The 18,816-nt window shown below is 46.5% G+C and overlaps 1 protein-coding gene across 1 annotated transcript; it reads right to left on the minus strand.

The window, feature by feature from the left end:
* Positions 1 to 8,705: 8,705 nt before the first annotated feature.
* Positions 8,706 to 16,013, minus strand: LOC107280517 (putative F-box protein At2g02030). Its single transcript, XM_066306936.1, has 9 exons — positions 15,765 to 16,013; positions 15,183 to 15,271; positions 12,637 to 14,626; positions 11,824 to 11,904; positions 11,477 to 11,641; positions 10,433 to 10,476; positions 9,840 to 9,909; positions 9,638 to 9,665; positions 8,706 to 8,942 (listed from the first exon to the last, which is right to left on the minus strand). Exons 3-9 carry the CDS (start codon positions 13,669 to 13,671, stop codon positions 8,893 to 8,895), a joined length of 1,473 nt encoding a protein of 490 aa, XP_066163033.1. The 5' UTR covers positions 13,672 to 14,626; positions 15,183 to 15,271; positions 15,765 to 16,013; the 3' UTR covers positions 8,706 to 8,892.
* Positions 16,014 to 18,816: the final 2,803 nt, after the last annotated feature.

Consider the following 18,816-nt stretch of genomic DNA (forward strand, 5'->3'; position numbering starts at 1 on the left):
CTTAGGTCTTGTTTAGATCCCAAAAATTTTTGGCCAAAAACGTCATATCAAATGTTTGGACATATGCATGGGGCATTAAATATGGGAAAAAAACCAATTGCACAATTTGTATGTAAATTACGAGATAAATCTTTTGAGCCTAATTACGCCATGACTTGACAATGTGATCCTATAGTAAATATTTGCTAATGGCGGATTAATTAGTCTTAATAAATTCATCTCACAGTTTACAGGTGGAATCTGTAATTTGTTTTTGTTATTAGTCTACTTTTTTTGCGGGGAGTTATTAGTCTACGTTTAATACTTTAAATGTGCGTCCGTATACTTCAAAAACATTACAACCAAATAACTAAACACACCCTTAAAAAATATTTACAGTAACAACATATTTAAGATGTATCATGAATTTAATTATGGATTTCAGAACCTCCTGAATCTCTAGGCAATCGGAATTTTCTTAGGACAGTCCTAACCCTCCACCTAGGATGGTGTCTATAGCATTAACTACATTGCCATGTAGGACTTTTAGCTTATGTGGCACTATATTAATTAAGAGAGAAAGAGTGAAGAGAGGAAGAAACTGAGTCTCATGCAAGACACAGCTTCAACACGAGAACCTATGCACTAGACACTATCAAGTTTAGACACTATCAAGTTTTGCATTGGGAGAGAATAATATCTTCATAATAGATGAAGAATAAATATGATTGGTAGAGAAAAGAGATGATGTATTTATTAATGGCCCACTTTAAGAAACCATGGGTTGTAGAGTGTAGTTTCTATTGTGATGTCTTATTGACATGGCACCATAGACACTGCTTATGGACACTATGGGTTGGGACTGCCCTTAGCATGCGTCCAATACGTCAACCCAACACAGGACCAAAAAGGAAGGTGATCCCAAAGCTCGAGGTGTCTCTTTGCCTCCTCTTCGGCTGGAAGCAGGCAAACTGGCAAAGGTTTCTGTTTCCTCCAACTCCTAGGAAAACTCACGGTCCCTGAGGCCTTTCACAGTTCACCAGCCGACGAGTTACTTCATACCTCCACGCAGGATGCGTGATGATGTGGAGGAGAGAGGGTGTGGGCCCTCGTATGTTGGAAATATGGTCATAAATCGGTATATTTTAATCCAAAATATTAAGACAATAAACATGACATTTACAATGTGAAGCGATCTAGTGATAAAACTAAACATAACCATGAGTATGCTTAAGGTAAAATAAGCATCAACATTGAGACAACGCAATAATATTGCAACTGGCAGTTTTAACAAAAGGAACGGTAACAGAAGGATGTTATACCCTGTGAAAGTTCCTTCGCTAGATTGTGAGGCAGAATTGGCTCCGTTGGTGTTGTCGATCGGTGCGCCACCTCCTAATTCGGGCGCGCCACCTCCTGCCGCACCGGGTGCGCCACCTCCAGTAGACATCACGCGATGCAGACGGAACCGAACGACGACGAAGAAGCGAACAGTCGTGCGGAAGCACTCCCCAAAAACTTGATCACCCTCCTACCTGTGCAAATCTCAGACGAGGGTGTGGTTCCGGAGGCCCTACTAGTTCCAATCACTTGTGCGCGCAAGCGATCAGAACCGGGGAAGAACAGAACCTAATCACCCGCCTACCCGTGCAGATCTCAGGGGAGTGTGTGGTTCCGGAGGCCCTGCTCGTCCCAATCACTTGTGCGCGCAAGCGATCAGAACCGGGGAAGAACAGAAGCAGCGCAGGCACATGCACAGAGGAGAAACCAGCAATGGAGCGAATTCGTGGAGAGACTGATCGTCGGTCTCTGTCTCGTCCTAATAGCGCAGGAGGAGGATTCGCTTCTGTTACCGCAGTAACGACGCGATCAATCAATATTGAATCGCCCGCCCATTACAGAGGTAATCTCGCGGAGTTGAATTCTGAACCATTTCAAAAGGCCCGTTACAGAGGTAATCTCGCGGAGTTGAATTCTGAACAGTTGCAAAAGGATCGAGAGAGAGAGAGACGAGCCGCACCGCACGCCCTCGCCCGCTCGGCTCGGCACGCGCGCGCGCGTGTGGCTATCCGACCCCCACCTCAATCGGTCAACAGGGAGCCTCCAATAACTCCCTCTTTAAGTTGAGATACTCCACTTTTAATCCCCAAGGTGGTATTATTATCTTTAACATTTATTATGGGCCCTTGAGATTTTAATAGAAATAAATTAGGCCTAGCCCATTTATTCTAACAGTATCTTTGCAGAGTTTCTCGTCCCTCAACTAGGAAGTGAGTTCCTCGCCTGCAAAGAAGCCATCGGCGCATGAAAGAAGCCATCGGTCAAAGCAGCTCGGCCCGCGCCCCCACCAAGCCTGGTCCCTCACCGTGCATAGCCGCTTCGCCATCGGAGTCGCCGTTGACGACGACGCTGCTCCAGCACATTCGCTACCAAGGCCGCCGGATCTCCCCTCGCGGCCGTGGAGGGGAGAGGACGTCCCACGCCCAGCTACTGCTTCGCTCCGTGCAGCGTCGATTCACACGGCCGCCGCGTAGCTCGTGGCGGTAAGAGGGGAGAGGTGAGAAGGAGACGCGAGAGGACGTCGTCCCCGGGGCGAGGGAGCTAGCGGCGGTGGCTGACGTGGGGAAGAGGCCAGCCGCCAACGCAGCCGCTCGGAACAAGAGCTTTCCGGACTGACGCTGACGAGGAAGCTCGAGACCATCGGTGAGGAACCCCTCGTCCCCTCACCATGTCCCTCGTCCTTGCTCTCCCCTTCGCCGCACCGCCGGAGATGAGCCCGAGGACACCATTGCCATTACGTGTCGAGATGGCCCAGCCGCTGCTCCACTCGACGCTCGTCCGCCAGGGGAGCTTCTCGGCCGCCGCCCTTCTTGGTAGCGAATGTGCTGGAGCGGCATCGTCGTCAACGGCAACTCCGACGACAGAGCGGCTGCGCACGGTGAGGGACCAGGCATGATGGGGGCGCGGGGCGAGCTGCTTTGACCGATGGCTTCTTTGTAGGCGAGGAACTCACTTCCTAGTTGAGGGACGAGAAATTCTGCAAAAATACGAGGACCCACACCCTCTCTCCTCCACATCATCATGCATCCTACGTGGAGGCATGAAGTAACTTGTCAGCTGGTGCACTGTGAAAGGCCTCATGATAGATAGGAAAAGTTACCTGATACTGACTCCTCTTTGTCCAGTTGCCTCGCCATGCAGGCTCTGTTCAGTTTTCTTTTCTGGTAAACCTTGAGGCCCCATTTGATTCAAAGGAAATTCATAAGAATTTTAGGATTTCTTTTCTATAGAAATTTTTTCCTATATAGCCATTTGAATCAAAGGACTAAATCGTATAGAATCCCATAAAATTCCTATGGAATGCCTAATGCCATTCAAGTTTTAGAGAAAATCTAATATGAAGTTCTACCTCATGGAAGCTTTCCTTCGAGTATTTATCTCTCCTCTAATTCCTATGTTTTTTCTACGGTCCAATCAAACGGTCATTCCTGAGTTTTTCCTGTGTTTTGCAATTCTCTATTTTACAATTTACACTTACATTCATATTAAAATCCTGCGTTTTACCTATTCCTACGTTTTCTCAATCCAGCGATTCAAAGGGGACCCTGAATGACGAGTTTAAGTTCTTGGTGGTTGTGGCAGGTGTTGAAACCAGGAAGTTCTGACTACTAACGCTAAATTTTCTTCATCAGCAACAGAAGATAAACCCATCTAGATGCCCAACCAAACTAGATGGGTTTCATATCATAAAATGATCAGAGATGATAAGAACATGTTTAGTTCATTACCCTACCAAAAATTGGTAGGTTGTTAGGCTTTATTAGATAAGGTTGTTAGGAGGTTTGTTAGGCTTTATTAGATAAGGTTGTTAGTAGGGGTGAAAACGGTAACGGTAATTACCGGCCGACCGGCGTTCGTTTTCGACTTTCTACCGGCCGAGCCATATGGAAATGGTAATCGACCAAAACAAAAATGGAAATGGTAAAAAATATGGAAATGAAAACGGAAATGGTTTTGCTGTTATACCGATCGTTTCCGTATTTACCGTATTCTTGCGGAAATTACCGTTTCTTATAATATGGTAATTACCGTATTCTAAATATGTCGATATTATAGGACATGTCTATACTTGACCCACAGCTTATAGATTGAATGACTCTTCAATAAAATCTCTAACTTTTGTACATGGCTAAAATGAAGTTAATTTATAATTTATATAGTATAAGCTTGAATTTATGTATATATATAACATACTTATGTAAAGTTAAATATATGTTTTTATAGTTTAATGTTTCCGTATTTGTTACCAGTTTCCGATCTGTACCGACATGTTTTCGTCCGTATTGTTCCGTTTCCGGTTTTCCAATATTTCTGATATCTTTTTCGTTTCCGACTTTACCGTTTCCGATTTCGTTTCCGAGAAAAATATGGTTACGGAAATGGTTGAGGCTGTTTTCCGATCGTTTCCGACCGTTTTCATCCCTAGTTGTTAGGATGTTTGTTAGGAGCCGGCTCTATATAAAGAGAGGCACCACAGTCATGTGGAATCCTATCTTACTATAAAGTTATACCCCACTAACTCCTTAAGTTTAACATACAAAGATGCCACATCATCATCCACTAACAAGATGCCACATCATCATCGACTAACAATCATCACATTTAAACATCATGCAAACATGCTATATCTTTATAGTTTTTATGGTTTAAGAGCTCTTCAAATACAAACATGTTAAATTATCATCCAATATAATTCACATAATGTTTCAATGTATATCTTTATTATGTTTTATGATATCCTATATACTTATATAGTTCATCCTCACTTAGTTAGTGTTTAAATGATTAATCTATGGTCCAAATTATCTTTCTCCTTTTTCCTCTAATTAAGTCATATCACATCAATTGTTTTTAGCCTTTAGATGATTAATCTACATTCCAAACTATCTCCCTACTTTTCTTCTTCCATAAAGTCATACCACCTTACATTTTACGTTTGAATCAACATTCTATATACTATTTAAATTTAAATTATCATAAACCACATTAATTTACTTAATCTGATGTTATCTAGCTATCTTACACGTTATTTTTTATTGTTATCATACTAAATTCCCGCAGCAATGCGCGGGGTTTCACCTAGGTAATCAAGAAAGAAGTTAAACATATCTCTAGTCTCCCTCTTCTCTGTTCGGCCTCACCTAGGCTCCGGTGCTTCGAGGCTACAGTAGCCTCGCCCTCCTGTCGAGCACCCAATCCATCTACGCGCATAACATATGGTATCAGACGACCATGATCCTGTCATCCGCCCCACCACGCCATTCACCATGCCTGCCATCCATGACCTCTACATGCTGCGTCAATCCTCTAGGGCCATGCAGACCTCCATCACAGAGATCACAGCTAGGCTTGCCAAGGTGACAGAATTGGTGTTGGCACTCCGTGCAGGTTTTGAGGCCTAGGGGGCGACGTTGGAAACTACGACGACGACGCCCTCTCCGCCGCCCACGCTGTCGACAGCAGAGGTGCTGTAGTCACTCGCGACGGCGCCACCTTCTCTGCCATAGCCCCTGTTCGCGGTTACGGTGGAGGAACCGGTGATGACGATGCCCTCTTCACCGCCATCGGTCCAATCGGTGGAGGTGCTACAGCCCTTAGCTGTAGCGCCATTTTCTCAGTTGTCGTTTGCATCCGAGGCGGCGGCAGTGATGTCACACCTCACAGTAGTCCGGTCTCGCTGGGCACCATCAACTCAACCGTCGCCATGGAAGACTATCGTCTCGCATCGTCACCGTTCCCTTCTACGACCACAGCAGCAGCGAGAGATCTTACAACAGCTTCCTTTAGCGGCGGCTGCGATTACGCTGAGCGTTGCTCGACGACGAGGAGCATCGCGTGCGGCGCCAACGGTGTGGGATCCAGGCAGGCCATGCGCGCTGGAAAAGAGGGCACAGCCGCTGCAGCGCAGCGTGAGCAACACGCGCGTCAATCTCCTGGGGCGCCGCCGCCTACACGAGCAGCAGGTGTGCCATGAGAGTCGGCACATAAGGCAGCTGATTCCTCAAGACCCCACAGCGTCAACCCTTCTCACGCGCGGCTGGTGCGCATAGCCGGTACGGCGCGTCCTTATGCGGTGATCGCAACATGCGCGGCGTGAGAGATGCGACTTCTGGTGGCAGCGCGAGAGATGGGAACGGTTCCTCGTTCGTCCCTGCTGTTCGGTGGGTCAACTGGACCAATAAGGTGTCATTTTGGCTGGTCACGTGATCCTCTGTTGAGAAGACAAGATCCGTACAACATGCCTTGGGCCAGGGGCTATTGGAGTGGGCTGCAGTTGACTAGGTACTGGACAACTTTGGTCTTCTTTGGCAAACATGACAACAAGCAGGACAGGGATATATAATGAGCGCTCATCATCCTTATCCGTCCGCATCTTTTTCCACCTTACTCAATCCCCAATCTCCTTGTCGCTCTTCTAGTTGCCCATACGCCTCTCATCCGCCACCGCTCTTCTCCTTCCTCTCCTCTTCTTCCGGCACCACCCTTCTCCTTCCTCCCCTCTTCTTCCTTACCTGGCTGGAAGCCTGAAAATGGGTTGTGCTCCTTTCTCTTGCTCACCTACCCTCCTGCTCTGTCCCACCTCACCATCAATGAGTCAAGGAGGGCGCTGCCAGTACCAGATCTGGAGATACCTAGGGCCTTTCCATTATTGGATCCGCTTGAGCCATGTCAGCGATGAGGCGATGGATCGCACCAACCCCCGTGGCCTCCACCTCGGTGTCATGTCGTCGGGGAGGATGTTGATCGATGTGAATCCTCCCACGCTACTGTTAGTGGTGATGAAGGGGAAACAAATGAAGGTGCTAGATCTGAAGTTTCGATTGACAATCAACGTGGTGCTGCAGACATTGGCTGCTCGTCGACATTGTGCGCAGGTATGTTGTGCGTGCGGCATATCACCATGGCTCAGCTGGTACCTACAAGTACCAGGCATGGTACCTGTGGTATCATGGTTGATACCTACACAGGGCTGGTACCTGCGGTATCATGGTTGATACCTACAGGTTTCAGACCTGGTACCTGTGGTATCATGGTTGATGTCTCGGGTACCAACTAATACCTATAGGTACTAACCGATAACCCATAGGTACCAAGTACGAGGTATCAAGGTATCGGGAGAGAACGTACGTTGTTGCCTCTTGGCTGGGTGGCGAGCCATCTACCACCAGCGTTTTGTCTCGTCTTCTCCCTTCCATTCCTTTCCCTATCACCATCCTTTTTCTTCTCAATGTGGTGTTGATACAAGGGTCATCATGCTATTGCAGGGACCAACTTTGCCACCTAAGCCACTACTCGTGTCGTGTCCTTCTCCTAGCGCCTCACGCGTGCTCTTCCACTGGCTGTGGCGTGAGCGTGTAGGGTGGCGCTAAGTCGTGGACTCATGAGTGGATAAAGCTGAGGCGGAGGTGACATCATCAATATAAAGTATCTCGTTTGGACGGGATACCGTACCCTAGCAGCCCTCTATTAGATAAGGTTGTTAGGCTTTATTAGATAAGTTTGTTAGGATGTTTGTTAGGGGTCGGCTCTATATAAGTAGAGGCATCACAATCATGTGGAATTAATCAAGAAAGAAGTTAAACCTATCTCTAGTCTCCCCTCTTCTATGTTTGACCTCACCTAGGCTCCGGGGCGGCGAGGCTGCAGCAGCCTCGCCTATAGATGACCAAAAGGCCCGAGGCCCAACGGCCCGGCCCATGGCACGGTATTTTGGCCCGGCCCAAGCACGGCACGGCCCGACGGAGGTTGGGCCCGTGCCGGCCTGGCCCGACCACCGGGCCGTGCCTGGGCCCCTCCACCGGCATGTTGGGCCGGCCGGCTCGGCCGAGCCGGCCCGGCACGATGGGCCGGCAGCTAGGCCCGATACACAAAAAAAATAGGGGAGTAAAAATAGACATATTATATGCCATGGACGAAAGAATATGGATCTAAAATAGACTTTTTTATCTATACATATGTTAGCCGAAGAGGAGGGACAGAAAATAGACTTATTTTAGCTATACATATGTCAGCCCAAAGAGCAGGGACGGAAAATGGACTTATTTTAGCCATACATATGAAATAGCCCAAAGAGGAGGGATGAAAAATAGACTTATTTTAAAAAAGGCCCGATGGGCCACCCATGCCTTCGGGCCGGCACGGCACGGCCAGACAGCTGGTGGGCCGTGCCTGGGCGAGAGGTGCAGCCCATGGGCCGGGCCGTGCCGGCCCGATGGCTGCTGGGCCGTGCCCAGCCGTGCCTGGGCCGGGCCGTGCCGGGCGGGCCCTTTGGCCATCTATAGCCTCGCCCTCCTGTCGAACACCCAATCCATCTACGTGCATAACAGAGCACATGAAACGTTTACCAGCTACAGGCATTGAAGGTTACATACAGCACAAGAAAGTGAAAATGGGGCAGGAAATGTACGATGTTCTCTCTCGTACAACATACAGCGTAATTTGACAGTTTTGGGTTGCCTGTTGCTTCCATGAACCAGAGTAATCTAATCACAGAGGAGTTGCAGCTACAAGCCTACAAGAACACATAAAGGAAAAAAAAAATTGCTGGCTAGCAGCTGCTGATACAACTTGGAAAGCTAACAAGCTAAGGCCTAAGTTCAACGAAGAGTATAACAGATCACTCCCTAAAAGATGTATGATCAGGAGAGCTTCGTCGAAGCAAAAAAAAAAAAAATGACAACCTTTGCATTGGAGATCAAATCAAAACCATAAATATGGAAACTCCTGAGATGCTTTACAGATTGGACAGAACCCCGACGTAGCGATGATAATTTGTGTACACGAACTTGACTGTTATGCTGATGCAGAATCTAGTGGTATCTACTTCTGTGTTTGTTAAAACTACACTACAGATCAACATTTGGAGATGGCATCTTCCAGTAATTCCAGGAATTGTAGTCTTCCTGCATGGCGTCATCATTGATGATCAGCAGTTCAGCACAAAAAGAAATTTACATGTTATGGAGTCCGACCATCCATGAGTACAACACAATCACACTAGCTGCCCTTTGCTCCCAGCAGTAACCTGTATGGCTCAGGCAGCATAGAACTGGAGTTGACTATGCACTAAGGATAAAAATAGTTTGTCCAGGATAGTATGAAAGAACCAAAGAAAAAGAAAACATGAATGTGCATGTTTTTCGGTCTAGCTAATCTCATGAAAAGTTTGCACACATAACATATATATATTCTCTGTGGCCTTTTATCCATGTGCAGAAAACACGGTTACTTAACTTGGTAACCTTTCTGTAACTATGCAGTATGCATCCACATCAGATCAACTGACATCAATTTTGCAAGAAAAAATATTGGTGCCTGGGATTCTGGACAGCAAGTTCACACACATAGCTAGTAAATACTTCATCCCAAAATAAGTGCCCCTTTTAGATTGTTTGGTAGAGATTAAGGTTTAAGAACAAAACAATATAGTGCCCATTATTAAATGATGTGCGTTTGGCAGTGGGAGGGTGATTAGAGGTAAGATGGGAAGAAATTTTGAATTCGAAAGGGGCACTTATTTTGGGACGACGTTGATCGTCGGCCATAGTAATTGCTACGGCAGAGAAGACCTTTCATGCATTACTTAAAAAGTACGTACTGCAAGAAGGGAAGAATGACAAGCTAACCTGCACAACAAGAGTGTTTGGAGGGAACATATCATGGATAAGGGTATGTAAGGAGGTATAGGAGTTCAACAGAACTGTTTATGGCTACTCCCCCCCTTCACGCACACAGGATGACTATAAAAAGGCAATACAAGCATGGGATCACTAACTTTTTAACTGGTGTAATAGACATACCTTCGGGTTGATGATAAAGATTTTCCCTTTTGGAATTCCCATCTTTTTGTAACTAAGCTTATCTGTATCTCTGTTGACAAATCCAGAATAAAATGGATTGTAATCAGAAGGGAGGAGTGCATGCCCTGCCGAAGAACAAAAATTAAAGAATTTCAAGAACCTGCTGTGATACCAACATGGAGTTTCAGGTCTCTCGAAGAATCTAAATAATGTGTGTTTCTAAGATTGTCATGTACCCGTTAGAAAGGAATTTCGAGACAATAACAACTTTTCTTAATTCTTGCAAGTCTTATAGTGATTTCTGAAGGATATGAGTTATGATGCCATACAAGAATTAAAAATGGAGAAGCTAATAAGCAAACTTCTTAACCATAGGAGGGATGGTATGCGGATGAGGGATAATTTATTAGGGACTTGTTCGGTTTAAGTTCACTAAGGAATTGAAACCAAAAGGCACATACAAACAAGACCTCATAGTTCTTATTCTAACAAATAAAATTAGCTTGTTTTACTGGCACATAATATTTCATAGTATCATAGCACATTGAGTATTAAACCCGATCCTCATAAGACAACTGCCTAAAGAGAATTACCTCCATACATGCAATCTTAAACTCATGTGGTGCTCTTCGTATAACTGAGAAGAACAAAGGAAACATTACAACATGCTAAACAACAATTTTATTACAGTACACAAAAGTAACAGTATTGTTGATCACTGTTAGCTACTTTTCTTTGTCGAAGCTGAGCCTGAATTATACAGACCATCCTAGTAGTTCAGTGAAACCAGATTGCTAATCATTATTCAACAAGTCATAATAGAAGAAATGATAACAATCCGACCCAGGTGGGGTTGGCCGAGGCCCAATAACTTAAGGTTGCCAATTATACAGACCATCCTAGTAGTTCAGTGAAACCAGATTGCTAATCATTATTCAGCAAGTCATAATAGAAGAAATGATAACAATCCGGCCCAGGTGGGGTTGGCCGATGCTCAATAACTTAAGGTTGCCCGGACCCCAACAGTTCTTTGGCACACCCACTCAGGGAAAGACCCAATCTCCCTAAAAGACTAGTCCAATAGGAGAAGGGTGGCTCTTCCTTTTAAGATGGCTTCCTCCTCTCAAGCTAAGCAAGCAATAGGAGAAGGGTGGCTCTTCCTTTTAAGATAGCTTCCTCCTCCCAAGCTAAGCAAGGTGGGATTATTCAGAGGCTCACACGGTCGCCGCCTGACTTTAGCGTCTTTGCCAGCAGGTAATAGTGGAGGATATCCTCATCATTCCCACCCCCTTAACAACGGCACAGCTCTGATACCAAATGATAACAATCCGGCCCAGGTGGGGTTGGCCGATGCCCAATAACTTACCAGCGGGTAATAGTGGAGGATGTCCTCATCATTCCCACTCCCTTAACAGGGGCCCAGCTCTGATACCAAATGATAACAATCCGGCCCAGGTGGGGTTGGCCGAGGCCCAATAACTTAAGGTTGTCCGGACCCCAACAGTTCTTTGGCACACCCACTTAGGGAAAGGCCCAATCTCCCTAAAAGACTAGTCCAATAGGGGAAGGGTGGCTCTTCCTTTTAAAATGGCTTCCTCCTCCCAAGCTAAGCAAGGTGGGATTATTCAGAGGCTCACACGGTCGCCGCCCGACTTTGGCGTCTTTGCCAGCGGGTAATAGTGGAGGATGTCGTCATCAAGAATATGCAAATATTGGAGAGATGATGCTACCTTCCTGGTACAATGAAGGAAATAAACATCAGGTGAAATCACAACAGGTCCATTAGGCAATACCTTCCCATCCTGCAAAGTTGCCAAGGGATAACCAAGTTTATGTACATACCAACATAGAATTAAAATTACTATTATAGTTCTGGTGAAGATATGATTAGATCACTAATGGTAGGAAAAAAAATCAAATGGACAAATGCTATATTTTACCAACATAGGATTTGACCATCAAATGGACAAATGCTACATTTTACCTGTTTTAGGTTGAATAGAAAGTTTTTAGTCAGGTATGCCTGAATTATAGCACTGAGGAATAATAGTTGATATCCGTTTTCCTAGTTTTGGATAATTATACAGTGTTCATTGTCCAATAAGCACAAGGTTCCACGTAACTCTGACAGCTACAAGTGGACCTTCCAGTTCTGAACTGTCAAAACAGTTTACCCTACTCGAAAAGTCATTGTAAAGCAATACGAATGAACAGAAAACAAATTTACAAGGGAACCAATTAAGGACCCCTTTGAAACGCAAGATAGAAAAAAAGACGTAGGGATTGAATTAGCATATTTCTCTTGTCCTACGGGAATGGAAAACGTACAAAAGATGAAGAGAAACCCTTTGATAGCATCATAGGAAATTAACAAAGCAAAGGAAAGTTTCCAAGAGGTTAGACCCTCTTGCTTATTTTCCTATAAAATTTAACTATAACAATACAACCCTACGAAAAATGTCCTATCTTTCCTATGAATCAACAGACTCCATAGGAAATTTTCCTTTAAAAAAATTACATCCTCAAAATTTCTATGACAATCCTCCATATCAAAGGGGTACTAAGTAAATTAAAAAGAACTTACAAGAAATGATATTGTACCACCATGAAAAATTTTAAAAGTAAACTCAACTTTGTTCATGAGATAACAAATAAAAAACAAACAAATAAATATGATGATTTCATATATCTCAAACAAAATTGAGCAGAGCCAAATATATTATTACATGATTATGTTATATCAGCTCCTCTACATGTTACATGTAACTCGGACAAGGCTTTCCATGTAGGGAATCACCATGTAGACGTAGGGTTCTCCCGGGGGACTCTGGTAGTTGAGTTGATCCATGCGTGCCACTTCTTTTATGTCTTCACTTGACTGGTGGTTGTGGTGGTACAGATGTGGACCCCTTTGAAGAAGTAATTGATCATGAGGAAGAATATCTAATGGAATGTACAAGTCATTTGGCCCGGGTACGTTAATGCTGAAGCGCTGATCCCACTGATTGCCATTGTACATCCATAACTGTTGTTGACCTGATATGAATAAACCTACGCATAACTCCCCGTCTAGCTCTGATACGAGTGATGTTCCATGGTTCAATGGCAAATATGGGCAGGGATGGGGGATAAGACTAAATGTTTCATCTTCTAAGCTGAAGCAAAGGAAACCACGTGATTGTCCTTTGAGGAACCTCTCATCGATATTCCAAAAAAGATATCCCTTGGAGTGAATGGGACTTTCCATAGAGCGAACTGGGTATGGTGGAACCTCTGATGTCTCCCTCCAGAAGGCATCCTGACCAATTGAGAACACTTCCATAGCTGCATCATAAGTCCCAATAGTATGGTCTACAGAACGGTAGAAGTATCGAGCAACCTTGTACATGTTGGTGCGAGGGTCAAGACCCAGCCCAGTTGCCTGCCTCAGCGTATCAGACTCTTGGTTGTCAGGCAACCTAAGAACATCACTTGTGGTCAGGTTGATCACATACAACTTGGTGTCAGTTGGGAATAACACCAGGCCATCACAGTGAGACATTTTATTGATTATCTGATACTCACCATGGAAATCCATTGCATGCACAAGGCATGCATTGCCCTGGCCATCCTTCCACCGGAAGACGGGGACATTATTCGAGAAAGTAATTTCAACCACATTGTCCAGCGCATGCAAAATGACAAAAAAGGAGGGCTCCTGTTTATGCTTGAAGGCAGAGTGGCGGAGATGACTGCGGATGAAGAATGGTTCAGAGATGATGGTGTGCCATGCCTTGCAGACAGACTTGAAACGAGCAAGAGTTTTCGCCGGCAGCCTGATAAAAATCTCCATGAGGACCTCGCACTGGTAGAGAAAGGGGCTTTACTCCCGGTTAGAAACCCCCCTATAGTCCCGGTTATACAACCGGGAGTACGAATCCGGGACTAAAAATACCCATCTTTAGTCCCGGGTGAAATAACCGGGACTAAAAATCCATCTTTATTCCCGGTTGGTATTACCAACCGGGACTAAAAATGGTGGAGCAGTCCTGGTTGATTCTTTTTTTTTTTTTGTTGTTGTTTCATTGCTCAATCGATTTGCTCCCTAAATATCCCAAATCATCCACAAGCATCACAGATTTGGGAAGAAATACATCACATATTGCAAAGAAATGCATCACAGATCACAAATACATCACATCACCAAATCTCAAACGAAAAATACATCACAAATCCTAAAAGAAATGCATCACAACTCAAATACATCCCAGATCAGATCCAATATCACATACATCACAGATCAAATCCAATGAAACACAAAATCAAAAAAAAAAATCGGCATCAGATGGGAGGGCGCCGCCGGCCTCCCGGTCCCCGTCCTCTCGGCGTCTGCGCCAGCTCGGCCGCCACGCCCGCCCGCCGCCGCGGCTCCTGCCGGGCGCCGCTGCTACCGCCCGGCTTGCCGCCACGCCCGCCCGCCCGGCCGCCGCCACGGCTCCCGCCCGGCTTGCCGCCGTGCCGCGCCGCCACCGCCTCTCGCCGCCGCCACCGCCGCGCCCGGCCACCACCGCCTTGCCACGCGCCGCGCCACCCTTGCGCCGGCCGCCAGGCCACAGCCGCAGGCCGCCGGCGGCCACCGTCTCACCGCGCGCCGCGCCGGCGGCCGCCGCATCGCTGCGCGCCGCGCCGCCCTCCGCGCTTCGCCACCCTCGCGCCGGCCGCGAGGCCGCCGGCGGCCGCCGCCGCGTCGGCCGGCCTGGCCTCCGCGCCCCGCCGCTTCGCGCCGGCCTGGCACCCTCGCCGCACCGCTGCAGTGTAGAGAGGAGAAGGAGAGGAATAGATAAGGTTGAGGAGAGAGTTAAAAGGAGAGGAGGAGATAAGGTTGAGGAGAGGAGGAGGGAGGAGTTAAAAGGAGAGGAGGAGATATCGTGCAGGCCTCTCCGATCTCCGCGTCGATCTTTTTCCCGGTTGGTGTTACCAACCGGGACTATAAATAGATCTTTAGTCCCGGTTGGTAATACCAACCGGGAGTAAAGTGTATAGCGATCTTTTTTCCCGGTTGGTGTTACCAACCGGGACTACAAATAGATCTTTAGTCCCGGTTGGTAACACCAACCGGTACTAAAGATTGGAAAGTACCCCTAGAGCTTTAAAACCGGGACTAAAGATATTTTTAGTCGCGGTTTTTAATATAACCGGGACTATTGTGAAATCTGGTCGACCGACCAAAGATGGTTTCTCCACCAGTGTCGTCTAACAACTGAGGGATGGAAGCCCTGTTCACTCTTCTCCTCTTGTATGTTTTGAGCATTTCTTGGTCTGCTGGATTGATGTTTCTGCTTATGCTCAGCATGGTGTTCTTACGTGTCGTGAATGTCTTCTTTCTTGGGCTGATGTTGCTGTCGTCCAGCATCATACTCTTTGCGGTATTCAAGTCCATGGCGTAATAAGCACTAGCAACAGCAAATATACCTCGTTAACAGAAATATGGGTGGAATACCGTATACTCAGGGCAGGGGGTGCTGTCTATGCTAGCAATGACTGGATTAGATGCCTTGTAGCATGCATGGAGTCTTATAACTAGTTATAAACACACCCAGCATAAGAACATCCGGTTATGTATACCGAAACGGATTCTACTCCGTGTTCGGCCCGGATCAGGCGACGAGCGATTAAACGTGACGGGTTATGAGGCATGAATAAAATAGGCCAAGATTTTTTTTAGAGGGCAAAAGCTTTGCCTCGTATATTAATAGAGATGGAGAAAAAAAAACAACTAGTAGTAGTATATTAATAGAGATAGAGAAAAAAAAAACAGATCACAGGGGAAGCCTCAAAAGCTAAACCCATGGGAACCCGTCAAAGAGGTTAAGTAATATCTCCTAAATAAGAGGTTAAGTGATATCTTCCAAAATAGGCCAAGTAAAGCGAAAGAAAGTTTGTCACCTTGGGAGCACTCGAAGTTACCCCGGTGCGACGTGGCGGCGGCCCTGCGCCGAAGTTAAGGAAGAAGAAGGACGGCGGCAGGGGAGTTAGGGGGTGGAGTAGAGTTGGCGGTGGGTAAGCCCTGCAGGCCTCGGTGAAGCAGGGGCAACGGTGATGGATCGGTGGAGGGAGCGGCGCGTCTCCTGCGACAACTGGAGTTGGGGGAGCGAGAGGCGGATCTGGGAGAAGAGGGGATTTCTGAACGAATATACTACTAGACGGACGGAACAGCCCTCAAAACGACGCGACGACCGGACGGATAGATCTCGATCCAAGCATCCGCCGACCGTTGCCCAACGTCTGCCGCGGGCCCACTCACCCGCACTCGCACTCACGCTCGCGCGGCCCACTCTGCCGCACCGGCCCGTGGGCCGCAGCATGCACGCGTCCGCTCCTCCACCGACAGCGGGGCCCACATGCCGCTACCGTCTGTTACATCCTTCGGCCCTTCCTTTTCTTCCCCACGCCCGGCAGCCGGTCGACAAAATGTCCACATGCCGCTTTGCTGCCGTGCTTGACCGCAACACCTCCACTGCACAGTCTGCACCGGCACCTCCCGACACCACGCCGCCACTCGCAGCCCCTCTGCCACCCCTGGAATAGCGCTTTCACACGCCGAGCCACGAGTTCGCGACGTCCATCTTGCTGGTCTCCGCCGCCGTGCGCGTACACAGGTCCGCCCCTGCGCCAGCACCGCTCGCTGCTGCGCCGCTGTCGGCCGACACGCGCTCTGCCCTGTCCCATCGTGCCGCTCCGTTTCGTCTCCGCACTCGGCACCGGCGAAAAATAACTCCCCGAGCCACCGCCCGTCCTCTAGCGCTACCCATCACCTACCGCGCCTCACTCTACCACTCTAGCGCCTGCTCGGGCTCGACCTTCGCGAGCGACACTCACCGTCGCCGCACTCGCTCTCCGCTTCACGCCGCCAAGCCACCACCAACACCTTCCATTCTCCACCATGCCGCCGCCATCAAGTTCCCCTAAACCCAGTGACCCCAATTAGGCCCTCGCCGGAGCCCGATCGCAATCAGAGCAAATATACCCAAATCGGGGTCACCATCGCCGCCGCCATCGCAGGTCGATCCTCGTCGCCGGTTAGCCGTCCTTCACTCCCGTCCTTTCTCTAATACGAACGCGAGCAACAGCTTCCAATCCCCACCTCCCGAGCCGCCATTCCATCCAGTGGCGTAAGCAAATTTAAAATATAGATGGGACGAAGAACGGAGATGTTAACTCGATAGGAGCAATCGAACACAACATATATCGTATTAAGAGAATGTACAATAACAGCTATAAATATATTTTATAAAGATAAAAGAGAAGAGAAAATAGCAACAAACTAAAGATTTGTAGCCAGCTGTAGCATGGACTCCAAGACACAGTGCGTATGATAGATGAGACCAGGTATTAACAGTGTAGTATGTAACTATTATATGAATTGACTGTTAAATTGACTATAGGTGATTTCGAGTTAGTAGTTGGCTATACTATTAAATTTGCTATAATAGTTTATTCGTATAATTGTCTCAATTGTTGGGTGTTTATACCTTGTTATACCAAATTTTGATGGCCCGTGACTATTATAAGGGGATAAGGGGTCTTGAGGGTGTGGGGCGACATGAGTTGTAGCTGAGCCGGTCGACACACCCTGACTAATGGGTAGATCCGCCCCTGATTCCATGAGTGGCGGACGCAGCTTTAAAATATAGATGGGACGGAGAATGGAGATGTTCACTCGATAAGAGCAATCGAATATAACACATATCGTATTAATAGTTCATCCGTAGAATTGTGTCAATCTGTTGGATGTTTATACCTTGTTATACCAAATTTTGATGGCCCACGACTACTATAAGGGGATAAGGGGGTCATGAGCATGTAGGGTGACACGAGTTGTAGCTGAGTTGGTCGACCCACCCTGCCTAATGGGTAGATCCGCCTCTATTTCCATCCAGTGGCGAACGCATCTTTAAAATATAGATAAGGCGGAGAACAGAGATGTTCACTCGATAAGAGCAATTGAATACAACACATATTGTATTAATAGTTCATCCGTATAATTGTCTCAATCTGTTGGGTGTTTATACCTTGTTATAACTGTTGGTATTTCTTAACAACATTACTAGAAATATAATTCTCATCAATGGTGCAGAAATACTCCTAGTATATTATGGTTACATATTTTATCCGCAAGCGCGCACGGATATACCATTGTAACATTTCACCCGAGAGTATTCCAAGTGTATCGTATTTGTTTAATCCCATGGAAAGATTATAGTAGAGAGAACTGTACTAATAATTTATATATTACCTGTAATAACCATAGTCTAAATAGGGGATAATATAAGCAAAGGGTAGAGTGACACACAAGCATAAGGCTACTCATTCTCATATTAAATTATCTAAGCTAGGTGAAAAGAAAATAGAAAAGAATATATTCCTATACTTCTAGTATACATATAATATATACATCCTAGCTATAAGATTAACTAGCTAATACCATCTTTCCAATGCCCTCCTGGTACTTCGAGAAGCCACCCCTGACTGCCGAATTCCTTACGACAGCCCGTCATGACTATACAACCGGGGCTAAATACGGAGAAGTATCCTCCTCAGGAAATTAACTTAGACTATATACACGTGCGGAGGAATACCCGTGCTGAGCTGTCACCATCAGCGGCCCACCTCTCTTCCGCAGCATATAACCCCAAATAATGATACCCAGTAAGACACCACGCCTAAACTACCAGATACTACTCTAATATCATCGTCATGACAGAGTGATTGCATAAGCAAACACTATACCCGTACCATTATATCTCCCAAATAAGCTAGCAGTATAATCAATATAACTCGGATATAAAGTAAAGTTGGTATTCATATACTCGGAGAGTATTATAATACCAGAATTGTATAAAGAAGAATATTCTAAATAAAGTATAGGCCTTACAAAAGAAGAAAAGAAAGCTGCTAGAGCCATATCCGAACTCTTCCGAAGACTTCCGAACTTGGA

This window comes from Oryza sativa, chromosome 1 (genome assembly GCF_034140825.1).
Source record: "Oryza sativa Japonica Group chromosome 1, ASM3414082v1".
Classification (NCBI taxonomy): domain Eukaryota; kingdom Viridiplantae; phylum Streptophyta; class Magnoliopsida; order Poales; family Poaceae; genus Oryza; species Oryza sativa.

Excerpts from the sequence above, each read along its gene's own strand:
- LOC107280517 (XM_066306936.1), bottom strand. The coding sequence starts at position 13,671 with ATGGAGATTTTTATCAGGCTGCCGGCGAAAACTCTTGCTCGTTTCAAG. Across the intron at positions 11,642-11,823 it reads TTCTATTCAACCTAAAACAG|GATGGGAAGGTATTGCCTAA; the intron begins GTAAAATGTAGC and ends GCAACTTTGCAG. Across the intron at positions 10,477-11,476 it reads CAAAGTCGGGCGGCGACCGT|TTATACGAAGAGCACCACAT; the intron begins GTGAGCCTCTGA and ends TGTTCTTCTCAG.